Source organism: Calidris pugnax, unplaced genomic scaffold (genome assembly GCF_001431845.1).
Source record: "Calidris pugnax isolate Ruff unplaced genomic scaffold, ASM143184v1 scaffold352, whole genome shotgun sequence".
Lineage (NCBI taxonomy): Eukaryota > Metazoa > Chordata > Aves > Charadriiformes > Scolopacidae > Calidris > Calidris pugnax.
This window is the reverse complement of record NW_015091110.1, coordinates 222,898-238,286: the sequence shown is the minus strand read 5'-3', so window position 1 is coordinate 238,286 and position 15,389 is coordinate 222,898. Positions and strand designations below refer to the sequence as shown.

The following is a 15,389-nucleotide window of genomic DNA, read 5'->3' as shown; positions in this document are numbered from 1 at the left end:
CAGCATTCACAGTGAAGACATGAAAAATGTGTTGAGTAGCTGACTGTGCATAGTTGATTAATAATTATTACCTCCTTAATATGACTTTATTGGTAAACTCTACACAGATGGTTCATGTGGGAAAGAGTGAGGTTAGAGCTAATCTATAATGCTTCTGCATAATGGGCTCTATATTGCGTGGTGAGGGCAGTGATAGATGTACACATGGATGTTCTGGCATCTTATAGTGGTGTTGATTGTGTCATGCAAGTTAGAGATCACTGCCCCCAGGTATAGCACCCAAAATCCCAGAGAACTTGCTTTGTGCAGAGTCTGGCTCCTTTCAGCATGAGCTGAAATAAAATAGATAGAAGATAGCACCACTGCCTAAGTAATGATCCCAGAAAAGTTGTGCTTCCAAGGAAAGAGAGAAACTGACCCTGGTGGGCATGCTTCCCTTTATTGAGCTCTGGTCTGGGAACTGAAGGACTGAGGACTTAATAAGTTTACTTTTCCCTCCTTTGAATGCTGGAGCTGCTCCTGAGTCAGAAGAATTCAAGAGCAGCACAAGGAGGGGCTTCCCCATCTAGGGAGCAATGACCATCTTCCATAGCATCCCAGACCTTCCTGCCCTGCCGGAGACTGAAAGGCAGGCCAGGTCAGCTCTTTGCCCAGACACACGAGTAGTAATTGCACAGCTGAGGTGTGGAAAGAAGAAGTTACTAGTTTGAAGTATCATATGTCTCTGAGGTAGTAGCATTTTTGCACCCAATCCATAGGAATAATGCACAGGAGCTCTGATTCCCGTGCTCTACTGTAGCCATTTAAAAAATTATAATGGGCTGTTACTGGACAACTGAGTAGTTTGCTCCTGGGGCTCTAGTCTTCGTTTAAATATTCTTAAATGTTTGCTGTCACCGTATGTTACTATGCCCAGAGCCAGCACCTCTCCCCGTGCCATGCTTGGCTGCTTTTATAATCTGTTCCCTGCTCGTACCTGTGTGTTGCTGTTTGCAGGCTGCTGGGCTCTGCCCTAGGGGTGTGATTTGAGCAGGTGGATGTGTGTGCTCAGGTGCACACGTGCGTGCACAAGTGTGAACAGAAAGCTAAAAGTACCAGGTTTTATCAGTTCACCAGGTGACTCTTGGATCATGGAAAAGGATGACTCTTCTTCTCTTGGTCACTGCTTAAGTGATGTGCCCAGGACCCTTAATAAGAGGAATCTTTTCCCCTTCTGGACCTTTCTTGGAGGGAAACTCAGAGCCAGACAGAACACAATGAGTGTGATGAGTAGTGACGCTGATTGTGGCGTTCAAGTTAGAGATCACTGCATCCAGGTATAGCACCCAAAATCCCAGAGAACTTGATTAAGCAGAGTCTGGCCCCTTGAGGGCAAACAGGATCACTGGTTGTTTAGCTCAAGCATTTTGGGTTTGCACTGTTTATTTACTCCTGAGCATAACGTTTGTGTCGGTGGAACTGGAACAGGCTCATGGTTCCTACACTGACGGTGCCTCTCTGAGATTCCCTGAGGGGCTGGTGGCAGCCACCAGCAGCAGAAAATTCCCAGGTCTGTCTCTGTTCCTCCCAGTGGTATTGACTGAGACTGGTTTAACTGTCTCACTCCATAAAAAGGAACAGGACTCATGTTTGTGACTCAGTGGTAGGAATGGAGTTACCAGAAAAGCTTCTTTTTGAAGATTCCTTCACCGGACACTTGCACACACAAAAGACAAAAAGAAACCCTAAAACCCAAACATGGAGAAGGTGTTGTAGGAACAGGTACAGATGCTAGAGAATAGTCCTTCCTTTCCCAAGTATACAACTGGTTCGGTTGGCTTGGATTTCATTTCAGAGGCCACACATAACTGCTGCTTTTAAAACCACGTAGATCTTTAAAGGAAGAGAACTGCAGGAAAAGGCAGGAGGAAGGACGTCAGCTCTTTATTAGTTTGGGCTGGACTTCAAGAGATGTCATCTGCGGAGTGACTTGACAAATCGTCTCTTAATCTCCATTCTTCTTGGTTCTCCTTTGCAGTGGAATTGGGTGTAAGGAGTGACGAGAAACTTGACTTCTTTGAGGAGCTGGGTGTCACATCCGTTAACTGCTGCAGCTTGTCCCTCTCACCCTTACACAAATACAGGCAAGAAGAGCACAGGTCTTTCTCTTGTACTAAGTGAAGCGTTTCTACACGTTTGATGGGGTCAGAGTGGTCTTCTTGCTCTATTGAATCTGGGAAAGGGTTTCTTTCTACATTCATCTTCTTGAGCTTGGGGAGGTTTTTCACACTGTTTGGGATGGTGGTCAAGGCGTTGTCAAAGAGACCTAACTCCGTAAGTTCCTTTAGGGCCCCAAGACTGGTAGGAATACTGTCAAGACGGTTCAAGCCAAGGTTGAGAATATGCAGGTTCTTGAGAAGGTTCAGCCCTTCTGGCAGATTGCTGCTGGTCAGCTTGTTGTTGCATACATTCAGGTAGAAAAGGTTCTCAAGTTTCCCTATTGCCTCAGGCAGCTCCTCGAGCTGGTTACTATGCAGGTCCAGCCAGCGCAATTTCTGGAACTTCTCGATGCTGCCTGGAATCTTTTTTAACATGTTTCTGCTCAAATCAAGTTCATCCACGTCAGCCAGTTTCAGAATGCACTTGGGAAAGGTGGTGATACCCATTTTGCTTAAGTCAAGACGGCGCCGTCCATCAAGAGTTATGCGGATGGAATTTTTGGCAATTTTCAAGGTGATCTTCTTCCCTTTTGGACCTTTTGCCTTCCCTTTGGCCATGTCTCCACTGAGAGCCGGACAGACGCACCAGCCTCTCGATGAAGTCTGGGAACTTCAGTAAAGCCTTTGAAAGCCGTGGCTGTTACTGCCTAATTAAAAACAAAATAATCACTTGGTTATAAATTAACATGTGACCGCTGGACTCTTCAGAATTCTTTTTTTTTTCAAGGTCAGGAGTTTCCCACCCTGGAGCTACAAATCTGAAGGGTCTTCCTGAAAATATTTTGAGTATGTGAAATTCTAATAACTTACAATATTATTTTATTTCATTGTAACACCTATATTATATTGTATTCCAAGTGGGAGAAATTTGCTGTCTTTCATCCCTTGGTACTAATTTGAGCTCAGCATGGAATGAAACTGAATGAAATGTGTTATTATCCATCAGCCATGTGAGGACCTAAGCCAAATGTTTTCTGGGTCTCAACCCAGTCCTTAGGGATTACACTAAAAGAAGCTATCCAAAATTGGACTGATTCTACCAGACCAACAGGTTGCCTTCTTTCCAGGCCTGGGATCTGCTGACAGGTTGGTCAAACATCCTGTTCAATGGACCTGAGATTTGGGCTCTGGATGCTATTGAAAGATTAAATATTTAAAGCAAAGGATTGAGTCTTGTTTTAAGCAGGACCTCAGGACCCCAGCAGGCTCCCAGATTTGGCAGGACTGCTCCCAGTTCACACAACAGGGGGTCTCCAACAGGGGCTTTGTGTCTGTGCTGCTTAATGACAGGCTAAATCAGGCCTTGGTAAGTGTCTTCTGTGCTTTCACAGAATCACAGAATGATATGGGGTTGGAAGGGACCTCTGGAGATCATCTCCTCCAACCCCCTGCCAGAGCAGGTTGCACAGGAACGTGTCCAGGTGGGTTTGAACGTCTCCAGAGAAGGAGACTCCACCACCTCTCTGGGCAGCCTCTGCCAGGGCTCTGCCACCCTCACAGGAAAGAAGTTCCTCCTCATGTTTAGATGGAACTTTCTATGTTCCAGTTTGTGCCCATTTCCTCTTCTCCTGTCCCTGGGCACCACTGAAAAAAGCCTGGCCCCATCCTCCTGACACTCACCCTTTAAGTATTTATAGGTGTTGATCAGATCCCCCCTCAGTCTTCTCTTCTCCAGACTAAACAGACCCAAGTCCCTCAGCCTTTCCTTATAAGAGAGATGTTCTAGGCCCCTCATCATCTTTGTAGCCCTTTGCTGTCCCCTCTCCAGCAGTTCCCTGTCCTTCTGGAACTGGGGAGCCCAGGAACCCCTTCAAGGACAGACTCTAAATACTCCAACCTTGTCTTTCCATCCATGCTGTGGGACAGATGGATTCCCACTGCCCTCCAAAAACACATTAATTGTTCTGGGAAAGCTTTTGATTCATACTCAGCACTTGCTACGCGCTTTGATGGATCAAGGGCTGTATGAGCCGTGTCTACTGTAGTCTCAGGTTTGGTGATCGATCTCTAATCAAAGGCCATCGAATACAGGTGCTAATTATGGCCAGTGACAAAGGAAATAGGTTGATTCCTTGGAAATGGATGACAATGTCCCTCTCAGCAGAGAGCAGAGAGGAGCATGGGTTACAGCTGGCTAATCTCAGGATGCTCTGGCATTTAATTGTGAAGAGTCAAATCGCAGCGTTGATGAATGATTGTTTGGGACAAAATATGGATTTGTCTACAATACATTTCCCTATTAGAAAAGCTTCATTACAAACCCTTCAGGCTTTTTGGCTACTCATTAATCATGTGCAAATACATGAAGGGGAAGCTCAGGCTACAACTAAGGCTTTTCAGCTCCTTTTCAATTACATGCCATAGCCAAAAATAATGCAAAAGCAAGAGGGATCTCTGCCAGTCACCACCCACCCTCCTGGGAGCTCTGCAAGGAGGCAGATGCTTCAGAAAATCCTGGAAGCAGCGCAGTGGGGTCAGTCTTGCCCAGAGGGTATGTTCCAAAATTGAATCTTTGTTATTTTATATAAAAATACTCAAACACAGTTAAATCTTTCTGTGTCTGTCTCCCATGTTCCTGTCTCCACCAGTAGTTGCAGGGCCATATTACCATTGTATCTCACTCTTTACTGTATTTAACTTTACAGTGTCCCAGGGTTAATATTGATAATGTAGACTGATAACTGAAGCAAAATACAGCAGAAAATTAAGCATTTTTTCCACCTTTGTTGATCTCAGCTTAAATAATTGCCCTAGGAGTTAGGAATTTCTAGAGATAAAACAATAGAGGTTTTTTTTAATCACAACTGACTTATTTTAAGGACTTGATGCAATATTCTTGTTGGCAATTCTCTGAAGATAAAGTTCAGCTGCATGGGAAATGGGAGAGCCCTGCTGGGGATTCAGGGCATCCTAAGTCCCTTACTGGTGCACAGAGGGTGGCAACCGTGCTTCAGAAATGGATGCAAAGAGACTTTCTTCTTCCTGCAGTTGATGTCAAGCTGGTGATTTTGGGGTCCAGCTTCCCCTTTGTTTGAATTTTGTGTTGGATAAGTTGGCCAAAACATTCAGTGCGCTGGGAGTGAAGTTTTTCATCCATTTTTTTTAATCACAACTGACTTATTTTAAGGACTTGATGCAATATTCTTGTTGGCAATTCTCTGAAGATAAAGTTCAGCTGCATGGGAAATGGGAGAGCCCTGCTGGGGATTCAGGGCATCCTAAGTCCCTTACTGGTGCACAGAGGGTGGCAACCGTGCTTCAGAAATGGATGCAAAGAGACTTGCTGCTTCCTGCAGTTGATGTCAACCTGGTGATTTTGGGGTCCAGATTCCCCCTTGTTTGAATTTTGTGTTGGATGGGTTGGCCAAAACATTCAGTGCACTGGGAGTGAAGTTTTTCATCCAAGTGTGCCTTTAAAAAAATACGAAAGGGAGCCTCGAGGAAAAATACATATATTTTTTTCTAAATTCAAAATGATAATTTCTTCTAAAATGCTTTTAAAAACATCTTTAAAACTCTCAGAAAGAAAAAAAATTGTTCTGTTTTAGGAGGGGTTTTTTTTCCTATTATTTTTAATTTAAATTCCATGCGGGAAACGTTAATCCAAACCAGTTTCTTCTCTTAAAAATCCCTGCTAGCCCAAAGTGGGATGTGTCCTGCAGCTGGTGCTGGTGTCCCCGGTGCTGTGTGTGCCTGGAGCACTAGAGGGAGCCTGGTGTGGATGGTTGAGGGCTGGAGCCTTGTCAGAATAACAGTCGACCTTTTATGAAGTTTGAAGGTGGACCTTTCAGATTTTTAAGAAGTCCAAGCAGCCAGATGAGCGTAGTTTTCCTGCGGGCAGGTCTCTCTGTGTGATGCACTGGATAATGCCCAGGCTTCAGGGAGGCTTAAATACCTCCTTTAGTCAGATTTCTTTATATCCTACTTTGGGCCTCTCAGATGTGCTGATGAGGAAAGCATGAGTCCCTGGGGAGTGCTCACACTTTCCAAGTGCTATTTCCTTTGGGTTAAAAGTGGAAGCCATGTTTCAAACTTAGAAAAAGGTTATTTTCCTTTTAGTACCTAAAAGGGCTCCAGGAGAGATGGGGAGGGACTCTTGATCAGGGAGTGGAGCAATAGGACGAGGGGGAATGGTTTTAAACTGAAAGAGGGGAGATTTAGATTAGACATCAGGAAGAAATTCTTTGCTGTGAGGGTGGTGAGGCACTGGAACAGGTTGCCCAGAGAAGCTGTGGCTGCCCCATCCCTGGAGGGGTTCAAGGCCAGGCTGGATGGGGCTTGGAGCAACCTGGTCTGGTGGGAGGTGTTTGAACTGGGTGATCTTTAAGCTCCCTTCCAACCCAAACCATTCTATGATTTTCAACCCTGAAGATAGGGATTAGCATTAGAGTTTTGCAGAAACACTGCAGTGCACTAGACAGCTTGAAGGGGATGAATAGCTCTCTTGTCTCTGCATGCTTGTAAACTAATTATCAGTGTTTCACAGGGCTGTAACTGGAGATAATGGAGCTTACTTAGCCACGTCTCATTTTCTTTAGCTCTGCATGAGAGGGCTCCAGTTCCGTAGCCACTGATATTAAAAATTCAGGAATCGCAGGAGCCCTCCTCGCTGTAAATGTTAATTATGCCTGTTCGATCTCATGCTCGCAGTGCATCTCCTGGGATGGCAGAGGGAGAGGTACATGTGTTGCTCTTCTACCTAAGAAATGACGATGACAAGAGGGAACTCCCTTCACTCATTTTCTTTGCTGTGAGGGTGGTGAGACACTGGAACAGGTTGCCCAGAGAAGCTGTGGCTGCCCCATCCCTGGAGGGGTACAAGGCCAAGCTGGATGGGGCTTTGAGCAACCTGGTCCAATGGGGCATGTCCCTGCTCATGGCAGGAGCTTGGAGCAAGATGATCTTTCATGTCCCTTCCAACCCAAACCTTTCTATAATTTCTCCTTATATGCACTTTAGCACTTGCACAGGGCCCAGATATGACCCATTGTAGCTTAAGCCTGTCCTAAGAAGGAGATCTGATCCTAGAAGAACACAACTTTGGATCCTGATGATGCAGTCTCTTGTACCTGAACCTTTCTTTTTCCTTTCTCAGCATAGGACTGGCAGGGGCAGAACAGACCTTCTACCTGTGACACTGCCTGGGTGTTTCAGGATCTTCTCCTGTGGTTCTGCCTGCTCTTCTTCTCCCGTAGGTTGCTGCCCCCAAAGCTGCCCAGAACCATCCTGATCCCACCCTGACCTGGTCTGTGAGAAAAGTTGCCTTTGTTTTTCCTCCTGGAAGTCTGCACATTGTGGAGCAGGTTTGCCAAGCCCGGCAGAGCTCTGCATGCCCTGGAGCTCTCTGGGGACAGGAGAGCAGTGAAGTGTCACCTTTACTTTCATATAAAGCTTAAAACCAGCATTCATACAGTGAAATGATTCTTGCATGAAGCCAAGCAGTTCCAGCCCGGGAATGTTTTTATTTTCCTGCTTAGGAGCCTGTTACCGTTTCCTTGTTGTTGGATACAACCTGTTGTGGAAGAGAGATTAATTCCCTGACTGTCTTAAATGCAGTCTCTTGCTAACAGGCAGGTTTGGACTCAATCCAACCATGAGCAAATAGAGAGAGAGAGAGAGCTTTCCTTCCTTAATTTTCTTGCTTTTCCAGATCACTTCAGAGCGAGGTCACTTATAAATCCGAGGCCCACCAAGAATAAACAAAAATACTGTTTCCTCTTAACAATTCTGCCAGACTGCCCCCCTGCATAAGATCTTACCTAGATGTCCCGGTAGTGTGGGATGAACCTTCATGCTCTGTTACTGTGCAGTCATCCTCTGTCTACTCTTCTTTGAGCAATGAAGCATTTCTCAGCCTGGAAATAAACCTGTGGATGGAGAGCACAGGATGCTTTCCTTTGCACAGTGCTGCGAATGCTGAATCATACTTCCTTGACGGAAAATGAAGAAACTTGTGTGTGTGAGTGTGTGGGGAGGAGGAGGGGGAAGAGGAGGAGTGGCAAAAAGGAGTTCCCCAGCTCCAGGGTCTCTCTATTCAAGTCTCCTTCCGCAGCCTGTGAAACTTTTGTTCCTAAGCAACAGCCACGCCGGGTCCTTGGAGTTCATTAGAATAATGTCTGGTTCCAGCGTGGGAGTTCAAGCTGGAGGGGAAGGAACCGGACGGCAGGCAGTGCCCGAAATGTTGGATTTCAAATTATGCAGAAAGAAAAAGCATCTGGACCTGGTTAGAAGCTGTTCCTTCAGCTTCCCTTTGTAACATGTGAATAATCTTCTTAGTAATGTGAATTTCCCTTTGTAAAGTGAATTTACTGGGATTTGTCTCTCTGACTGGGGCTACCAAACTCAAGCTTTAAGTAACTGGTTGCAATAAATTCAAAATAGTATCTGGGGGAAAAGAGAGGTGGAAGAGAAATAGCTGAGTGTTTGCTGGTAGGTGGTGTTCACAGGAGATGCAACATTGAGGTCCCTTTTTCTTGGTCATAACACATCTGTGATATTATTGGCATAAAGAAGCTGATAATGTTGCTGTACTTGCCTGATTCTGGTTGGGGATTGTGTTCTGCTCTCCTCAACAAATTAAATTTACTTGAAGTTTTTCTTCTATGACCTGAAGTGTGCCTGGGTGCAGCATGTCCCCAGGGGAAATGTTATCCCTTTGGTGAATACACACTGTGCAGAGTGTTCTGTAAAAGGGAGAGATTCCTTTCTCCCTCTCCAGCCCCTTCAAGGCATCCTACTTCGGTGAATACACACTGTGCAGAGTGTTCTGTAAAAGGGAGAGATTCCTTTCTCTCTCTCCAGCCCCTTCCAGACCTACTTTGAGGAACCCTACTTTAATATTATACTTATTTATAAATTTTGTATTATATCTCTGTTCTTTGAACACAGAGTAATACCCAGAAGGTGGGCTGGTGCAATCAAACAAGGAGGACACCATACCTTTATTCTAAAATAATCTAACCTAGCACTTTTTTGAGGTTTGAGAGAGGCTTGACTGTTTCCCAGGGAAAGCTGACATTCCTTTTAATAATAGGACTTTGACCTAGGTTGTGGCTCACCAGGAAGAGGATTTCCCTCACAATATTTTTCGTAATTGCAAAGATTTTTTTAAGAAAAGTGGTTTTAGGAGAGCCTCAGCACTGTTTATCAGACTTAAGAAGTCAGGAGGATGGAAGACAAAAAGAAAAATGAAAGCAGCTTTTGTGAAGTCTAAGAACCCAATTAACTTCATTGGAATTTTAGTATTAATTTCAGTGGGGGCAAAAACTTACCCTTTGAGATTATCTCATCTGCAATGAATCTCCAAATGGATTGAGGTCCACCTGTCTCTAGCAAATGGAAAGCACTGGCTATCACAAGAGTGAGATCATAGTCTGATGTTAATGGAAGAGGGATTAATAAATCACTTCTGTATAGCGTAGCCAAAAGTGGATCATCGTTATCATCATGCTTAGATTCTGCCACAGCTAGAGCCCTACAAATACCTTACAGATATAGGTATAGAGGAACATGTAAGTACTTCTCTTGACTTTACGTAAGAAGACTAGTTACTTACATTTATGAAACGCTTCTCTTTTTCCTTTTTCAAACCAGCCTTTGATTATTTATTTCTTTTTAAATGCATTTACTGCGGTTGGATGGCTGCAGTTGATCTGCTTTGAGCTTTTGCTGTGCTGGCTGGAGAGGTGTTGTCTGGAGGATGCTGATTGATTACTGAAGGGAGGAATGAGCTTGAGCTGCCTGTAACACGATTCGTGTTCTAAGCCCTTACGAGCCAACAAGGGAGAATGCAGAATTCCAGATCTCTGGAGTCTCGGAGGGACCATCCTGCCCAGTCCCCTGAGACCCAGAAGGATGGCTCTTACATTTAGCCTTTCGTATTTCCACGACGTGGTGAACTCATCAACCTCTTTGAATTATATAGCAGCTTCCAACCAGCTTTAACCAGAGAAATGATTGTTTTGACCCTTGTAGAGTCTTTATTCGCTGTTTAGGGCTTGTGACAAGCACAGCAGGAGTTCCACTGGAGGGTGGTGGCACCCACAAGTCAACATATATTATGTATGTTTGCAAAACATGCACACAGACTGTTCCAGTGTAGTCCAGCGTATAGTAATCTGTAATGCTCCTACTTTAAAATGTTAGAGGGCTGATGGATTGAGCAGGTTTGTACATTGCATAACCCCCTGCTTTTGAACTCAGCCATAAATCCAAAATAAACCCGGGCAGTTTTAGTGAGTCTGCCCCTGTGGAAAGGGAAGAACCAAACCTGATCCCTCTGTGGCAAACACCCTAATCCAGCCACACTTCAGATAACGCCAGGAATCCTGGTCCTGTTCCATCCCTTTGAGATGCTTTCTCCAAGTTCCAAGTGTCTGTTGGAGACCTTACCAAGGCCAGCGAGGCAGAGCTCTGTGAAATCCGAATATAGTGTGAGAGGGCTGAGTTGTAATGAGTAAGCCCTTGTGACATGTATTTTTTTACTTTTAAATTCCTACATTCTTGAGCCACATGTGGTTCAGATGGTGCCAAACCACCATAACTATACTCTAGGCAATGGACTTTCTTCTGATTTATGAATTAGACCATCATATAATCTATCTTTTTTTTTTTTGGACAAAGTGAAGATCCTATTTTCCCATATCAGATACAAACTATACCTTTTTGTTCTGCATGGTTTCTACAAATACAGCCTGTTATTGTTGGGTTTCAGGTGCTTAGCAGGAGAACTAAACAAAGTGTAAGAGTTGTAGACCATAAGCAAGAATTAGTCCTGGGTTTCATGTTCATTCGTGGAATAGATTATTACCTAGGTTATGCAAAACCTTCCCTCAGATACACACTTTTCTTGGAAGAGAGTGCCTAAGCAAGGAATAAAATACTGTGAGGAAACCATAGTGTTTTTCCTTTATGTATTTTATTATTTGGTCCAGGAGTGAACAGGCAGTAAAATAATCATAGAATCAGAATGCTTTGGGTTGGAAGGGAGCTTAAAGATCATCCAGTTCCAACCCCCTGCCCTGGGCAGGGACACCTCCCACCAGACCAGGTTGCTCCAAGCCCCATCCAGCCTGGCCTTGAACCCCTCCAGGGATGGGGCAGCCACAGCTTCTCTGGGCAACCAGAGTTTCACCACCCTCACAGGAAAGAACTTTTTCCTTGTATCTAATGATTAATAATAATGAGAGGCAATTTACAAGAGTTTACTACTGCAAATTCAATAAAACTGTAATGATCATAGACCATTCCAGTATTTTATTTAATTTTTTGAGGCTGCTTTAAACCAAGTTTTGTGGCTTTCAAGCGTGATCCAATACAGAGCACAAGAGAGCAAAATAGCCGCTAGTTATTCCTGTAGCAGTTTCATAATCTAGGGCTGAACTGATGCCCTTACGCTTCAGGAAGTCAGTAATCCTGTCTCTGAGTTTGGGATTAAAGTTGTACACTCAGAGGGAAGCACATCTCCTACCACCAGTTGTATCATATCACGTCGGTGACCCTGTTTACTTTGGCAGATCAAAAGTGTCTAATCCAGAAGCTCTCACTTGTCTCAGTTCGGTCTCTAGGGGTTGACAAGAGCAGGTCCATGGCCTTCAGACAGTGACACCTCCTAGCTCAGTGTAGTTGAAATATTAGTTTTATTTGCCCAGAACATTTGACCTTCCCACATTTTCAGGTCCATCTGCCTCAGGGGCAGCATCTTTGCTTGTGAACCAGCTCCTGAATTCCTGCAGTTGACCGTATGGCAGCACCACCACTGTTTGCAGTGATATCTTAGGGCAAACAGAGTCCATCCTTAGCACCACCCCCCTGTTTCCTTCTGGTTTCTTTATTAAATATCATAGCTTAAGCAGCACTTCATTCAGGAGCAAACTGGCAAGTAGCTCAGGGAGGTTCAGCGTGTCTCAGGGAGAGTGACTGACAGCCATAAATTCATCTGGGTGGAACTTGGTCGTCCCTGTTCATTAGGTAAAGTGTTCTTTCCTAATGAAAGCAGTAATGAAATGTGTATCGTGCAGCACTAACCTAACCAACGACCCTCTGATTTTGGAATTATTTGGTCAATGATGAAACCTCAACATTCTTCTCATCCTGGTGTTCCCTCATTTCTGTGGGATGAGAGCAGGCGGCACAGGGAGCACAGGCCTTAATGTACTGACTTTCTCTTATTTTTATGAAGGAGGCTATTTCAATTGCATGTTTATTCCCTGCAGGAAGCACCCAGGAGGGGAGAAGACAATGCTCCAGAAGTGGCAGGTAAGCTAAGACTTGGCTGCATGGGGTTAAACAAAGAATTCCAGCACCTGTCTGTGTGTCTGTGCACAGATACGTGTGTGTGTACGTACGTGCTTCAAGGCCTAAGCTGTTCTCTCGCTGCTGGAGGTGAGTTTGTTGGCAAGAGGAGCTGAGTATTTACAGCTGCTTATTGCAGAGGTTTTGCTTCTCCTGCTGTGAACCATATGGTGCTACTGTCTGGCAGATTAAGTGTGATTTTATGCACATATTTAAACAGAGACCAGGGAGAGCCACCTAGTTTTGAATGACTGTTCACACATCATCTGTACGTCTAAATCAGTGCACCTCTCGTTTTCCCAGATGTTTTGCTGAGCTGAGAGATGCATTTACTTTCCTGTACCCCCAAACTTGGTGACCCGAGGCATATTGAAGAAATCTATACCTTCTTGTTTATTTGTAGCGCTTTCTGCAGCCTTTTTCTGTACAGGCAGTTGTCCAGGATTTTCCAATATGCACATTGCATGCATTTGGCTCACTTTTAAATTGGTGCAAAGTGCCCTGTTATGCAAATACAGCATAAAAGCAATGGGTGACTATGGACAAATGCAAAGGGCCTGGCTGAAGAAGAGCCAGAATGAAGACTGGGATTCTGAATGGATTGTTATATGAGGGATATTGTGCTGACCTGAGCGGCAATGGGTGATTGACTACATTATTTATAATTTTTGTCCTGATGGATGTAGGAACCACAGGGCTCTGAGGGTGCCTCTGGGGTTTCAGGGGTGAAGTCAGGAAATTTTATTGCTTGTTTCTTTTCCCTGACAGAAGAGGGAGATCAGCAACTTTGATTACCTCATGTACCTCAACACGTTGGCCGGCCGTAGCTACAACGATTACATGCAGTATCCTGTCTTCCCCTGGGTCCTCGCTGACTATCACTCCGAGGTCAGTGCTTGCTGCAGGATTCTGTGCTTTCTGTAATAGCAACCATGCGAAGGTTTGTTGTATGATGCCATCGAAGCAGAGGGATCTAGACCAAGGGTTCAAAATTTGAGATCACAGAATCACAGAATTGTCCAGGTTGGAAGGGACCTTTCAGATCATCAAGTCCAACCATCAACCCAACCCCGCCAAAATCCACCACTAACCCATGTCCCTCAGCACCATATCTGCCCAGCTTTTAAATACCTCCAGGGATGGAGACTCCACCACTTCCCAGGGCAGCCTCTTCCAAGACTTGACAACCCCTTCCATGAAGAAATGGCTGATGGTAACCTAATATCTCCTTAGGGAGTGGTGGTGAGTGGTGGTGGTGGGAGTGGAGATGAGCTTCTGTGGCTCCTGGCAAGGAGGTTTGGACAGAAAAGCCTCGAAAGCCATTTGCAACCTGCCAGGCCCTTTATTTGTGAAGCCCTTGTACGTGCTGTCCTTGCAGTGGCACATGCTGCCACTCTCTTTCCAAGTCCCATACCAGTTTTGGAGATGGGTGTTTTAGCACCGACTCTGTGGCCTTCTTGTGTGGGTGAAACTCCCAACACAGCCTTGCTGTGCACATCACTGAGCGTGATGTCTAAGACTCAGGGATCTAAAAATCCTCCTCTTGCTGGTTTTGCTTTTCAGACTCTAAACCTTTCTAATCCCCATACGTTTCGGGACCTGTCAAAGCCCATGGGAGCCCAAACCGTGGAGAGGAAACGGAAGTTCATCCAGCGCTACAGTGAGGTGGAGAAGAGCGAGGGTGAGTGTTTAGGAGAGTAACAGGCAGCAGAGGCTTGAGTCCCCTGGGGAATCCCTTGGAAAAGGTCACCCAAAACCTTTCCAGAGCTGTGGCTAAGGGAACCACCATGCCAAGGAGATCCTCTCACTACTGAACACAAACTGGTTGAGGACTCCAAGAGAAGTGACTCCTGCAAGTGCTGCCTTATGTGCCTTGTACTGCTGCGTTCTGTCCCCTCCCTTGGGCAGGAAGAGATGCTACAGAAAAAAACAGTGTTCCCTAGAAAAGCTGCTCTGTTAGCAAAGATGCAGTCACGAATCTTGTCTTTTAGCTACACTGCATGTAGAAAACTGCTGCATGCTGTGTAGCTATCACCTACTGTAAGAAGAGGAAACAGAACATTGAGGCTGTTGACCTCTGGAGATCAAGACCTTTTATTGGTACTAACCGAGAGGGGATGGTTTGGAAAGTTAAAGGCCTTATTCTTTAGAAAATGAAAAGCAAAAGGCAAAACCAGAACATACAGAGATGGCAGTGACTGTGCACATTCAATGCAAATGTGCAAGGTGTGCTTTTCCTCACAGATCCTTGAAGACATCTGCTTTAAAGACCTGCTGCCTATTTAGTTGTGCTGTGGTAACTGGATGCCATAGTATCCAGCTTGAAATAGTGATATTTTGCACTGAAATCTGCCTTGTGTCCAATTTCCAGGAGACCTCTCAGCCCAGTGCCATTACTGTACTCACTATTCCTCAGCAATTATAGTGGCATCTTACCTGGTCCGAATGGAGCCATTCACCCAGACCTTCTGCTCTCTGCAGGTAAGGGGCAAGAAGATACCTTCCCTCCTACTCCTCATCTCGAGCCATGTAGCACATTAACAGTGGCTGTGCAATGAAGGAGGATTAATTTTGATATTTTCTGTATACTCTGTGTGGGCTCTGGGCTTACCAAAGGGTCTCTGTTGTGTCTGGATTTGGGAGGCACCGAATTTCCTGACAGCCCTCTTCAGCAGGCTGCTGGTGATGCACAAGCACAGACACTTGAGCTGCAGCAGACAGTTGTTACCCTGATTTCTGTAATACGTGTTGTGCTGTAGCTGGGTCTACCAGGAGGACAGGTCCTCAAAAGTGTATTTTTTAAGGAGTGTCTTGCTGAAATCTGCCTGTCCTCGTGGAGGGATGTGAGGGACACAGCCAGGCCAGAATATCCCACACTGGGAGACCATTGCACGTATG

The 15,389-nt window shown here is 45.1% G+C and overlaps 2 protein-coding genes across 2 annotated transcripts in view; one reads left to right on the top strand and one right to left on the bottom strand.

Moving 5' to 3' along the window:
• Positions 1-15,389, top strand: part of WDFY4 (WDFY family member 4) — a 191,015-nt gene that overhangs the window by 151,140 nt on the left and 24,486 nt on the right. Inside the window, exons 48-51 of the mRNA XM_014958090.1 lie at positions 12,413-12,455; positions 13,260-13,379; positions 14,055-14,172; positions 14,863-14,972. Coding sequence (XP_014813576.1) covers positions 12,413-12,455; positions 13,260-13,379; positions 14,055-14,172; positions 14,863-14,972 — 391 coding nt within the window. The remainder of the gene's footprint in view (positions 1-12,412; positions 12,456-13,259; positions 13,380-14,054; positions 14,173-14,862; positions 14,973-15,389) is intronic.
• Positions 1,541-9,891, bottom strand: LRRC18 (leucine rich repeat containing 18). Its single transcript, XM_014958089.1, has 3 exons — positions 9,754-9,891; positions 7,958-8,065; positions 1,541-2,845 (listed from the first exon to the last, which is right to left on the bottom strand). Exon 3 carries the CDS (start codon positions 2,754-2,756, stop codon positions 1,944-1,946), a length of 813 nt encoding a protein of 270 aa, XP_014813575.1. The 5' UTR covers positions 2,757-2,845; positions 7,958-8,065; positions 9,754-9,891; the 3' UTR covers positions 1,541-1,943.

Excerpts from the sequence above, each read along its gene's own strand:
- LRRC18 (XM_014958089.1), bottom strand. The coding sequence starts at position 2,756 with ATGGCCAAAGGGAAGGCAAAAGGTCCAAAAGGGAAGAAGATCACCTTG.